Source organism: Hyperolius riggenbachi, chromosome 2 (assembly GCF_040937935.1).
Source record: "Hyperolius riggenbachi isolate aHypRig1 chromosome 2, aHypRig1.pri, whole genome shotgun sequence".
Taxonomy (NCBI): Eukaryota; Metazoa; Chordata; class Amphibia; order Anura; family Hyperoliidae; genus Hyperolius; species Hyperolius riggenbachi.
This window is the reverse complement of record NC_090647.1, coordinates 339738197-339752315: the sequence shown is the minus strand read 5'-3', so window position 1 is coordinate 339752315 and position 14119 is coordinate 339738197. Positions and strand designations below refer to the sequence as shown.

Here is a 14119-nt window from a genome sequence, read left to right as displayed (position 1 = left end):
ATTACGATTCTATATACGATCCGATTAAAGGCCCATACACACGTCGGATTTTTCTGAACGACGGGTCGTTTGAACGTCCCGTCGTTCAGTCGTTCGCACGCGGAATCAGACGTGTGTACGGACTATCGTTCGCGTGATAAGACTGGTTTCCAGCGATCCGCCCGGCGGATCGCTGGAAACCAGTCTTATCACCCGAACGATAGTCTGTACACACGTCGGATTTGACGTGCGAACGACTGAACGACGGAACGTTCAAACGACGGGTCGTTCAGAAAAATCCGACGTGTGTATGGGCCTTAAATCTGACATGTCTGATCGGGATTCGATTCGATTCAATTTGATTTGCCATTGCAAAACAATGGCAATTCAAATTGAATCGAATCCCGATCGGACATGACGGATTTAATCGGATCGTAAATAGAATTGTAATCGAATCGCACAAATAATCATATTGTGTAGATGGGGCTTAAGAGGAAAGTGTTAATTTACAGCAGCCACCATATTAACAGGTATGGTTTTACTTTTAAAAGAAAGTCTCTTCATTCTCAAATTCATTATTTGTCATGAAGAAATGAGAAAAGCTGAGTGCTGTCACCACAACTGAACCATAGAAAAAGAGAAAAAAAAAACAAAAAAACAGATATACCGCATGTTCAAATGGGAAACGCATTTGAGAACATGAGGGAACACGGTCATAGCTTTCATCGATTAATGACCTTATCCTTGCAAACCGTTTTCTATTTTATAAATCAGTAAGGGGCATACTTGCTAATTAAAATTACCAACCAATACAAAATCAATAAAGACAATAACACATTTTAATCAAAAAGCATACAAAAACTGCATTTCCACATAACGACATGGATCGGAAGTATCACCCACTTGCTCTCTTTTTAATTTCTCCCTCTTTCGAATAAGTTCAGTCAGCAGTCTGGCTCGCTCCAGATCATGTCGTAATTTCTGCCAATACTTCAGCGCCTCCTTTACCGATGACGTCTGCCCGTTTCTCTCTTTCTAAACATTAGGTTAGGACATGCCACAATGTAAGTCAGGTTTAAAAATAAAAGAAACATACAAGTATTTTTAAAGGAAACCTGTAGTGAGAAGATTATGAAGGCCGCCTACTTTATTCCCTTTTATAAAGCGTCAGTTGTTGGCTGTCCTGTCATTTGGCTTCAGTTACAAACATGCAACAACCATGCAGACAACCTTTTAAAAATGCTACGTTTCTGGTTGCAGTATTGATCCCCTGCCTGTAATACATCCTGTATAGCTGGCCTGGAACTAGCATGCATTTCAAGTGTATTACCCTCAGGATGTATCACAGGCGGATGATCACTACAGCAACCAGAGAAGTAACATTTTAATTTTTAAAAGGAAGTTAACAATGCAGCCCTTTAAATACCTGTTACTTCATGTTTCCTTTAAGTTACAAAATACAGATCACAGGGTACTGTATATCACCACGGACGAGCCGACTTTTTGACACCCAAAGTTTGGGTGTAAAGAGTGAGTGACTGTGAGAGTGAGTGTGTGTGGTTTTAATCGGGTGAATACGGTAATTCTTATGTAACATATATAAATATACTGTACATAGCTGTGCAATAGTTTCAGGCACTTGAAAAAAAAAGCTTTAAAATGAAGATGAAAGTATAAAAACTAAATCCTCTGTATCATATTAGATTATAATGAGGGTTGTTGAAAGGTTACTGCATTACAGAATGTGTAAATGCCACCAAATTCTCACACCCACATCAAATGTTATTTGTCAAACAGAAAATTGCGCTGTTCACTTATAAGCCACAGACCAAATCACAGTTTGTTCAGTGTGTTCGCCGTCAAATCTCCAGTAGTCAATAAATGTAAAGAAGATATAAGGTGCGTACACACGCACTACAGAAGCAAACGACGGGTCCGTCGGACCCTCCCGCTGGGCGGACTTTCAGCAGACTGTAGTGCGTGTGTACGCACTGTCGGCGGACTGATAAGGCTGTTCCTGAACGATCCACCCAGCGGGAGGTGCGGATGGACCCCTCGTTTGCTTCAGGTAGTGCGTGTGTACGTACCTTTACTGTACATAGTGCGTTACTGTTTCCAAATCTATTATCTCGTGCCTCCGGTGTGTATGCTCATCAGCACAGTCAGGTGGGTCTAATGCCTAGTACATACCATACAATTTCATGTTATGCTGGGCATACATGGATCGAACCGGCGGCCGATCAGCCGCCGGATCGACTCCCGCCGCATCTCCGTCGCATCCCTGCGCGTGAGCGCGGATTGATTCCCGCTCGCCCCGCTCCTTATCAGCCGCTCGATTCCCTGCTATTGTCTGCCGGCGGGGAATCTATCCGGCAGGTCATCGGACCTGTCGGATATTATCAATCGAGCCATCAGCGGCTCGATTAATAAAGGCCCATACACACGTCGGATTTTTTTAAACGACAGGTCGTTTGCCTGGCGGATCGCTCAAGACCAGTCTTATCAGCTGAACGACAGACTGTTCACACGACCGATTTGACGTCCGGACGACTGAACGACGGGATGTCCAAACGACCCGTCGTTTAAAAAAATCCGACGTGTGTATGGGCCTTAAGCTGCATCTACACGCGAAGATGCGGCCGCGATGTTCCTTATAAATCGAGCCGCTGATTCGGCTCGATTGATAAGATCCGACAGGACGGATCTCCTCACCGCCGACTCCCTGCTCGCTCCCCGCGAGGGGACAATGGCAGGGAATTGAGCGGAAGATAAGCGGCGCCGGCGGGGAATCGAATGCGGCGCACACGCGGCGAGCGGGGACGCGCCTGGCACGTGCAAGAGGCGATCCGGCGGCTAATCGAGCCGCCGGATCGCAGCCTCATCTACGCGTGTAGATGAGGCTTTAAGCCTGCAGTCGAGCCGTGTATGCCAGGCATTAAGCCCCATCTACACCATGGGACATTGCAGCGATCCGGCGGCTCGATTAGCCGCCGGATCGCCTCTTCCGCGTGCCCGCCGCGTCCCCGCGCCGCATTCGATTCCCCGCTCGTGCCCGCTTGTCCCCGCCGGCGCCGCTTATCTCCCGCACGATTCCCTGCCATTGTCCCCTCGCAGGGATCGAGCAAGGAATCGGCGGTGCGGAGATCCGTCCTGTCGGATCTTATCAATCGAGCGAGCATCGCTTAAGATTGTTATGTTAGATTTTATGTAAAAATCTACAGTAATTAGATTATTTTCTGCAAAGTATAGGTAGCTGGTAGAGACTGGTCATTATCTCTGGTGCATTGTCTTCTGGATATCTCCTGCTGAGTAGAACAATGCTTAATTGCTAGGCAGATAGATGGTTAGATAATGTCCAACATGTTGGAAGTTATCTTTCTGGCAGGTAAATCTAACAGAAAACCCTACAGAAAATTGTATGGTGTGTACTAGGCATAAAGCATTTATGGGTCAAATCAATCCTTCACTCTCTCTTCATGCCGTTGGGATATGTATATCTGACTTTAAAAAATGCAGTGACTGCTTTATTGCAGCAGCACAAATAACTTTTTTTGATTGGTTTATTTCATTTTTGTGGACTAAGTATTGCTATTCGTGTATATGTTACGGCCAGAACCCGAAGTGTGGCCACTTCTAGTTCTGGCCGGCCACTTCGGGTTCTGGCCGGCCAATATGCGAAGTGGCCGCAGCGCTGCGGCCAATGTGAGAAATGGAATGTTTACAGCCGTCTCGCCCGGCCAAATTGATGACAAACTTGCTTAATTTAATGAAATGTAGCCGGCGGCAATGTCATAGAATAGATGAAGCCGCCGGCTTTCGCGCACTGCCTCTCCCCGATCCCCCCTCCCTCCTCTCGCCGCCTCCCATTACAATACGTAGCAGCCGGGCGGGGACATGCAGCCGGAGAGTCGTTCGTCGCAGCAGGGGCAGCAGAGCGGGGGAGGCTGCAGACATCGCTTCTGCCAGCACCCGCTCTGCATTCCCCTGCCGCGACGAACGACTCTCCGGCTGCATGTCCCCGCCCGGCTGCTATGTATTGTAATGGGAGGCGGGGAGAGGAGGGAGGGGGGATCGGGGAGAGGCAGTGCGCGAAAGCCGGCGGCTTCATCTATGACATTGCCGCCGGCTACATTTCATTAAAATTAAGCAAGTTTGTCATCAATTTGGCCGCGGCGAGACGGCGTCAACAAAACATTTCTCACATTGGCCGCAGCGCTGCGGCCACTTCGCGCATTGGCCGGCCAGAACCCGAAGTGGCCGGCCAGAACTAGAAGTGGCCACACTTCGGGTTCTGGCCGTAACATATATATAATTTATTTATCATGAAGAAATAGAACATTTTATCATATTTTCTCCTTTAATTACAGTTTAAATTTATTAGGAGTCGGAGCATTTTTTCCCAACTCCGACTCCAGGTACCCAGAAATTGCTCTGACTCCTCAGCCCTGCTTTTGACACACGTATCCACGTGTCACTTGGCTGAGTGTCTAGATTTTGGAAACAGTAATGCACTAAGTATATTTATTTATTTATTGTATTTATAAAGCGCCAACATATTACACAGCGCTGGACATTAGTTTAGGTTACAGACAATATTTAGGGGTGACACACAGCACACACACAATACATGAATACAAGAAAGACCACAGTATGAGTATAAGGTTATGCTTAGTCACTGGAGGGGAGCATGGAGATTAGGCAAGTTAGGTTCACTCAGATGCATAGCATGGGTGCACAGTAATGGAGGTGCATGATCAGGTAGGACACAAAAGGAGGAGGACCCTGTCCAAAGGCTTACAATCTAGAGGGAGAGGTAAGGACACGAAAGGTAGGGGACCAGAGTTCAGCTGTGGGTTTAGAGCACTTGTGAGGGGTAGTAGGCCAGAGTGAAAAGGTAAGTTTTGAGGGCTTTCTTGAAGATGTTGAAGGAGGGGGCTGCCCTAATGGGTGGAGGTAGGGAGTTCCATAGTGTTGGAGCAGCTCTTGAGAAGTCCTGGAGGCGTGCATGGGACTGGGTGATGCGGGGGGCGGTTAATCGAAGTTCATTGGAAGAGCGGAGTGAGCGGTTAGGTGTGTACCTCTGAGTAAGTATATATTTTGCCTTTAGGTAACTGATATGGAAAAAGCCTCTTGCCGCTGCTCTCCATCATCGCCTTCACAACTGTAAGATGGAGCGCATGATGCGGCGAGAGGCAAGGACATAAGGGAGTTGTGTCCTGTGGTAACTAAAAAAACAGTTCAGTTTTGTGGAAGGCCATCACTGCTACCAACCAATCTGTGCCTTCCTTATATATTCTAATCTGCCCTAAAATCAGGGAATGCAGACACTGACAGAATGTCAGCCAAGGGAAAGTAACTGTTCTATTTAATACGCAAGGCAGATCAAGGCTATGTTACTTTGAAATGTCAGTCAGGCTTACCTGTTCTGCAGTCCTTTGAGACTGCACATGGGAATGAAGTCTTCTAATAAGAGGCGCTCCATTTCTAGAGTGACGTTTGAGGAGCCAGTAACTGTGTAGATGTTGCATAAACTGGGTCTTTTTTTGCAAGCAAACTCCACTAGAGATTTTTAATAATCTGAAAAATGAACACATAAAACCATAAATATTCATTTTCAAAAGGTAGGAGGGGTGCAGTTGTAATGGCCGCATTACAACGTGTATTTTAGCAGATAGCAGACTTTTTATAAACACAGAATTCAGCACTGCTGGGTGCAGGTAACATACCTCTATGACCAACAAGGTGAGGAGTCTCCAGGCTTCAGCAAAAGCTCAATATACCTTTATAACAATGGTAACATACGCATACATTGTTAATTAAATTGCTATCTAGTCATAAAAAAACAACAAGAGGGTGAGCAGTAAGGTTGGTGGTTATTATTAACACATATGTATCCTGGATACAGTGGATGCATAAATGCAGACTTATGTTAAATAAATAATAAAAAGCATTGGATAAAAACCTCACTCTTACCTACTGACATCCTAAATGTAATTTTGCCTTCTTAAAACAGAATGGATTTGTAATAATTCAGCTCTAAGTGAGCAACTTTGTTTTCCCAGGATGCCTCACTCCTGAATATGCAAATCATACCTTTATGCTCCTGAAAGCAAGGCTACACATCCAGAACTGCTGCTGTATAGTGAGCCTATATAGCTACTAAATTTTACAGAGCCACATCAATTCAACATGCTTACAGCCTGTTTCAGACTTTCTGGTCCTCATCAGTACATGGCATGGATTGATATGGCTCTATGGTAAAGGACTTAGACCAGAACTAAGTAATACCCAGATAGCTCATGGTGACCCAGAGCCACTAGGAAAGTATAAAGGAGTATAAAAGAGACAAAAAAGCCCTTTATTAAAAAACAACACTAAGGTCTGGAACCCATTAGGAATCACTGCAGAGCTTTAATATTGCCGCAGCACTGTGTGCAGCGATTCCAAGAGCGTTTGCGATATACAGACTCTCGAAAGTGCTGTACAGTTAACTGTACAGTGCTTCCGATTTGCGGTTTCTTCTTTTTTTTCTTTTCTTTTTTTTTACCCAAAGCGCTTTGATAAGCAATTTATGCAGCACTTATATACTTTGCACTGAGCACAAATGCACTCAAAATGCTTCATGTCCTGCGATTGAGATTACCTCTAATCGCACTAATGGGTTCCCCCTCACTCACTTACATTGGCAAAGCATTTTTGGGAATCGCCGGCGTTTGTCGGTGATCCTAAAATGCTGCTATAAATGCCCTTGTGGGTTCCAAGCCTGAGGCCGGTTTCACACTGTAAACTGGCGGCAGCGTTGCGGAGAGCACACCGCACCGCCCAAAAAAGGCCTTCAGGGAATAACGCATTACTATGTGTTATTCCCTGTTAGTATTCCAGTCACGCAGGAAGTGACGCGTAAAACTTGCGATGGGTATTCACACTGACACACGTTGCCATAGACTTACATCACTTCTGGTCCAACGCAGATTGCCGCAGCTATGCACGGTAACGTAGTTTTGGAAGCACGGCAGATTGAGGACTTCTAGCACACCGCAATGCGGTAATGTGATTTTCCCCTTAGACTTTAATTGCCCTGTGATAGCACTGCAGCAATTTTCCGCACCGCTACAGTGTGAAAGGGCCCTCAAAGTTATTTTGCCTTCTTAAAACAAAAGGTATTAGCGATAATTCAGCTTTAAATCAGCAACTTTGGTTTCCCAGATAGCGCATGGTGACACAGAACCACTATCTAGGTATTACTTAATACTCACATTCCTGAGTATAAGCCCAGTATAAGTCCAATATGAAGTGAGAGAGGAAGGCTAAATATTAAATATCTTAATTTCATTTTGAACATAACAATTAAGAGGAGCATTGTAAAAGTGCTTCTGTAGTGAGTCAATGTGTACTAAACTGGTACAGTAGTAACCTTGGGCACTACCCTTGTAACCATCCCATCTCAGCAGCACTGGCTGCTGTCACCAACCCCAATGACTGCCTACAGACCTGAGAATCTATGGACTCAACTAAGGGCACTTTCAAGGCTAAATTGCTCCCAGGGTGAGGATGTAAAAATCCCCCCCCCCCAGGGGTTTTGAAGATGTTATTTGTGATGCAGTATTTAACTCCATAGTATAGGTAGCCAGGCGAAGGTGCCCCTGGTATAGGTAAACAGGCATAGGCGCACTCAGTTTAGGAAGCCAGGCATAGGTGCCCCCAGTATAAGTAGCCAGGCATAGGTGCCCCAGCATAGGTAGCCAGTTATGGGTGCCCCAGCATAGGTGGCCAGTTATGGGTGCCCCAGCATAGGTGGCCAGTTATGGCAAGCTGGGGGGTTAAAATGAAGGAGGGAGCAGCAGGGGGATTACAATGAAGAAGGGGGGAGCAGCGGGCACACAGAGACTCCTGTTTAGCGAAAGTAGTGAATTGCTGGAGACAGCCTGGCGGCAGTGAACATTGTGTAGATCCCGGATGGCAAGTTTGCACTACAAGGTTACCCACGGCGCTGCCACATATCTTTTCAATGGAGGGGGGCCGAGGAGAGGGAGGAGTCAGGAACTCCCCCCCACAACTGAATCCCTGTGTGCCTGCTGCTCTCCCCTCCTTCTCTGTGCCCCGGGCAGATAACCTGTATAAGATAAAGGCAGTCCTGGAGTGCACTCCTTTTAGGACCAGGGCTGTATAATACAAAATGCAAAAATCTTCAGGCCCATTTAGTATTCCACAGATTAACCACTTGCCGACCGCCCCCAGCCGATGGGTGGCGGCAAAGTCCGGGCCTAAACGACCGCAATACGCCCATCGGCGGAGGCGGCGGCAGGCGTGGTTATGCGGCGATCGCGTCATTCGTGACGCGATCAGCCACCGGCTACTGGCTCCGCCCACCTCGCGCTGTAACCCGCCGGCCGTTCGGAAGCGCCCGCGGGCTACTAGCACCCGGATCGCCGCATGTACTTCGTATAATAGGCTTTGTAATGTATACAAAGCCTATTATACTGGCTGCCTCCTGCCCTGGTGGTCCCAGTGTCCGAGCACCAGGGCAGGCTGCAGCCACCCTAGTCTGCACCAAGCACACTGATCCTGCCCCCCTTCCCTCTGATCGCCCATAGCACCCCTCAGACCCCCCCCCCCTGCCCACCCCCCAGACCCCTGTTTGCACCCAATCACCCCCCTAATCACCCATCAATCACTCCCTGTCACTATCTGTCAACAATATTTTTTTTTAACCCTAAACTGCCCCCTGCTCCCTCCTGATCACCCCCCCACCCCTCAGATTCTCCCCAGACCCCCCCCCCCATCCTGTGTACTGTATGCATCTATCCCCCCTGATCACCTGCCAATCACCCATCAATCACCCCCTGTCACTGCCACCCATCAATCAGCCCCTAACCTGCCCCTTGCGGGCAATCTGATCACCCACCCACACCAATAGATCGTCCGCAGATCCGACATCAGATCACCTCCCAAGTGCATTGTTTACATCTGTTCTGCCATCTAATCACCCACTGATCACCCATCAATCAGCCCGTCACTGATACCCATCAGATTAGACCCCTATCTGCACCTAGGGCACCCAATCACCCGCCCACACCCTCAGAACCCCCCTTAGACCCCAGCCCTGATCACCTCGCCAGTGCATTGCTTGCATCTATTTCCCCCTCTAATCACACCTTGAGACACCCATCAATCACCTCCTGTCACCCCCTAGCACACCTACCCATCAGATCAGGCCCTAATTTGCTCCGTGTGGGCTCTTGATCACTCGGCCAAACCCTCAGACCCCCTTCCGATCACCTCCCCAGTGCATTGATTGCATCTATTTTCCCCTCTAACCACCCCCTGAGACACCCACCAATCACCTCCTGTCACCCCCTTAGCACTTCTATCCATCAGATCAGGCCCAATGCAACCTGTCATCTAAGAGGCCATCCTGCTTATGACCGGTTCCACAAAATTTGCCCCCTCATAGACCACCTGTCATCAAAATTTGCAGATGCTTATACCCCTGAACAGTCATTTTGAGAAATTTGGTTTCCCGACTACTCATGGTTTTGGGCCCGTAAAATGCCAGGGCAGTATAGGAACCCCACAAGTGACCCCATTTCAGAAAAAAGACACCCCAAGGTATTCTGTTAGGTGTATGATGAGTTCATAGAAGAATTTATTTTTTGTCAACAGTTAGCGGAAATTGATTTTTATTGTTTTTTTCACAAAGTGTCATTTTTCACTAACTTACAAAAAATAAAATCTTCTATGAACTCGCCATACACCTAACGGAATACCTTGGGGTGTCTTCTTTCTAAAATGGGGTCACTTGTAGGGTTCCTATACTGCCCTGGCATTTTAGGGGCCCTAAACCGTGAGGAGTAGTCTAGAATCCAAATGCCTCAAAATGACCTGTGAATAGGACGTTAGGCCCCTTAGCGCACCTAGGTTGCAAAAAAGTGTCACATGTGGTATTGCCGTACTCAGGAGAAGTAGTATAATGTGTTTTGGGGTGTATTTTTATACATACCCATGCTGGGTGGGAGAAATCTCTCTGTAAATGGACAATTGTGTGTAAAAAAAAAATCAAACAATTGTCCATTTACAGAGATATTTCTCCCACCCAGCATCTGTATGTGTAAAAATACACCACAAAACACATTATACTACTTCTCCTGAGTACGGCGGTACCACATGTGTGGCATTTTTTTGCACCCTAAGTGCGCTAAGGGGCCCAAAGTCCAATGAGCACCTTTAGGATTTCACAGGTCATTTTGCGACATTTGGTTTCAAGACTACTCCTCACGGTTTAGGGCCCCTAAAATGCCAGGGCAGTATAGGAACTCCACAAACGACCCCATTTTAGAAAGAAGACACCCCAAGCTATTCCGTTAGGAGTATGGCGAGTTCATAGAAGATTTTATTTTTTGTCACAAGTTAGCGGAAAATGACACTTTGTGAAAAAAAACAATAAAAATCAATTTCTGCTAACTTGTGAAAAAAAATAAAATCTTCTATGAACTCACCATACTCCTAACGGAATACCTTGGGGTGTCTTCTTTCTAAAATGGGGTCATTTGTGGGGTTCCTATACTGCCCTGGCATTTTAGGGGCTCTAAACCGAGAGGAGTAGTCTTGAAACCAAATGTCGCAAAATGACCTGTGAAATCCTAAAGGTACTCATTGGACTTTGTGCCCCTTAGCGCACTTAGGGTGCAAAAAAATGCCACACATGTGGTACCGCCGTACTCAGGAGAAGTAGTATAATGTGTTTTGTGGTGTATTTTTACACATACCCATGCTGAGTGGGAGAAATAGACAATTGTGTGTAAAAAAAATAAAAAAAAAAATTGTCCTTTACGGAGATATTTCTCCCACCCAGCATGGGTATGTGTAAAAATACACCCCAAAACACATTATACTACTTCTCCTGAGTACGGCAATACCACATGTGTGGCACTTTTTTGCAGCCTAACTGCGCTAAGGGGCCCAAAGTCCAATGAGCATCTTTAGGCTTTACAGGGGTGCTTACAATTAGGCACCCCCCAAAATGCCAGGGCAGTGAACATACCCCACAAATGACCCCATTTTGGAAAGTAGACACTTCAAGGTATTCAGAGAGGAGCATAGTGAGTCCAGGGCAGATTTCATTCTTTTTTTGTCGCAAGTTAGAAGAAATGGAACCTTTTTTTTTTTTTGTGTCACACGGTGTGTGTCATTTTCCGCTAACTTTTGACAAAAAATAAAATCTTCTATGAACTCACCATGCCTCTCACTGAAAGCTTTGGGATGTCTTCTTTCCAAAATGGGGTCATTTGGGGGGTATTTATACTATCCTGGAATTTTAGCACCTCATGAAACATGACAGGTGGTCAGAAAGTTAGAGATGCTTCAATATGGGAAAATTCACTTTTTGCACCATAGTTTGTAAACGCTATAACTTTTACCCAATCCAATAAATAAAACTCGCAGCAGCAATCAAATAGCACCAAAAGAAAGCTGTATTAGTGACAAGAAAAGGAGGTAAAATTCATTTAGGTGGTAGGTTGTATGAGCGAGCAATAAACTGTGAAAGCTGCAGTGGTCTGAATGAAAAAAAAGGCCCTGGTCCTTAAGGGGCGAAAAGACTGTGGTCCTCAAGTGGTTAATTGACAGCCAGACAAGGGAGAAAGTATATCTTCATCCTCAACCCGTGTGCAAGTGTAAGCACGCCTCTATACAATAGCGTATACACGTGCGCATTACAGCCACATACATTTGTGTCAAACCTCTCCAGCCTCTCTCAGCAGTAACTCCAGGTAATTACTTATTTGTGCCAACTCACGTGACCCGGCACGGAACTGTGTTTAGACCCCTCCGGAATAACCTGGAGACCCGCGATGTGTTCCCATATTGATTGCGGGGAGCTGCTGTTGGGAAAGAGTACTGCACGCATCAGCCACAGTCAAGGCTAGAGGAAGCGCGCGGAGGCACGGGGAGGACGCGGCACCGCCCACCTAGTCGGCGTCACTGGCGCACGTGACGCGTTTCATCCTATCGGATTTCATCAGATGTGTAACCGTTTTTACTCAAGCCTTCCCTTTTATGCTAGAGGCGAGCGGGTATAAACATACAAATTTATGCTTACGCATATAAAGACAGTATCGCTGGTGGATCCAGACAGATATACTGGGGCACTCCCTAGTCATACTGGGCACTATACTAGCTATACTGGGCACTATACTAGGCACTATACTAGCTATACTGGGGCACTATACTACCTATACTGGGGTAACTATACTAGCCATACTGGGGCAACTAAACTCCCTATCCTGGGGCAACTATGCTAGCTATGCCACCACACCCCAGCCCTCCCCCCGTAACACGCTGCACACGACACTGTCCACTAGGACACCCCCCCGGTCCCGAAGAAAAATTTGGCCAGAAAGTGGTCCCCGGGACGGCAAAGGTTGGGAACCCCTGCGCTATTGTATAGAGGCGTGCTTACACTTGCACATGGGTTGAGGATGAAGATACACTTTCTCCCTTGTCTGGCTGTCAATTAATCTGTGGAATACTAAATGGGCCTGAAGATTTTTGCATTTTGCATTATACAGCCCTGGTCTTAAAAGGAGTGCACTCCAGGACTGCCTTTATCTTATACAGGTTACAGGTGCTGCATTTAGTTAACCACAGTGGTTTTTATGGGTGGGAATTTTATTGTGTTTTTGGTCTTTTGTACGCAGATATGATTAATAAATTATGCTATAACTGATTATTGCTCTGAGCTCCCTTATGTGATGTAATGATGGTTTCAATTTTTTAGGGTGAGATGAGCCCAGTGAATTTAATTGGTTGATAACCTATAGTCCTCTTCGGTAGTTTCAGTAGTAGTCATTAATGGCATACAGATAAAAATAACACTAGCAACATGAGGAATGTAGTAATAGTTAAGTCAGCTCTGTTTCTATGGGCGTGTGAGGCGGGTATCTGAATATCTGGGAATTTTACTGTGTTTTTTGGTCTTTTGTACGCAGATATGATTAATAAATTATGCTATAACTGATTATTGCTCTGAGCTCCCTTATGTGATGTAATGATACTACTGAAACTAGCCAGAGACATGACTATTACATAGTTCCCCTTAAAAATACCAGGTTCCTCTATCTTTGTGCTGACATTCCCTATGTTACCACTGCCTAGTCTCTGCATTGCTGTAGAATTCAGACTAAACAGCCTAGAGGTAAAAGAGGAGTGTGATCATAGGCAGTTAGAGGTATTGCCAGGGACAAGAGGACCATGACATTGGCAGGAAGCGGCTTTTCTAGACTTGCAAACCAAGGAAACCACAAAACTTGGAAAATCCAGTTAAGGAAATCTAATAGCTGTGTTAAAAGGAACCTGAAAAGAGAGGAATACAGAAGCTGCCATCCTCATTCCCAGTTGCCTGGCCGTCAAGCTGAGCTTTAGTGCTTGGTTGTTTTCAAGTCAAAGACCTGAAACAAGCATGCAACCAGTGGAGTCAGAGCAGATTCAAATAATCTGATTTGGACCAGTAACTTAAGCCTGGTACACATCATACAATTTCTCTTCAGATAGATGTGTCGAATAGATAATTTCCAAAAGGTCCCATCATTTTTCAGATCGTTTTTTCTGATCAATTCTATACAAAATTAATCAGAAAATCGATCAGAAATCAGATCGGACCTGTTGGAAATTATCTATTCGACCCATCTATCTGAAGGGAAATTGTATGGTGTGTACCAGACATTAAAGTAATGGAGACAGAGCATCAGCACTGAAGTAAGTCAATTGGCATGGTTTATTAGAAATGGCAGCCTCTGTATTAGGAAATTATCTTTAAAAAACGAGAGAATGCACAGTAGGCAGCATTCAGTTAAAAAATTCAGCAATCCTCAACAGAAGGTCTTTGGCTTCTGCAGTCCCCTCAGTTATCTATGGAATTATCTACACGTCTAAGTTTCAGTATTTGCATTGGAGCCTGGACCCCATCAATGCTTATCGTCTGACACATTAGGTAGCCTATCTGCACACAGTCAGAAATATAGTTGAATGCACATGGACACTAGTGGTTCCAGAAGCTAGCAAGTGGAGCAAAGTTGTCCAGCATAGATGTCCCCTGGCCTAGTCTGCTGTTCCGCAGAAAGCCAATATTGAAAACATGCCCCAG

General features: G+C 45.8%; 1 protein-coding gene across 1 annotated transcript in view; it reads right to left on the bottom strand.

Moving 5' to 3' along the window:
* Positions 1–14119, bottom strand: part of BRPF3 (bromodomain and PHD finger containing 3) — a 79607-nt gene that overhangs the window by 19570 nt on the left and 45918 nt on the right. The window contains exons 3-4 of the mRNA XM_068269443.1: positions 5400–5556; positions 883–1014 (exon numbers count right to left, since the gene is read on the bottom strand). Coding sequence (XP_068125544.1) covers positions 883–1014; positions 5400–5556 — 289 coding nt within the window. The remainder of the gene's footprint in view (positions 1–882; positions 1015–5399; positions 5557–14119) is intronic.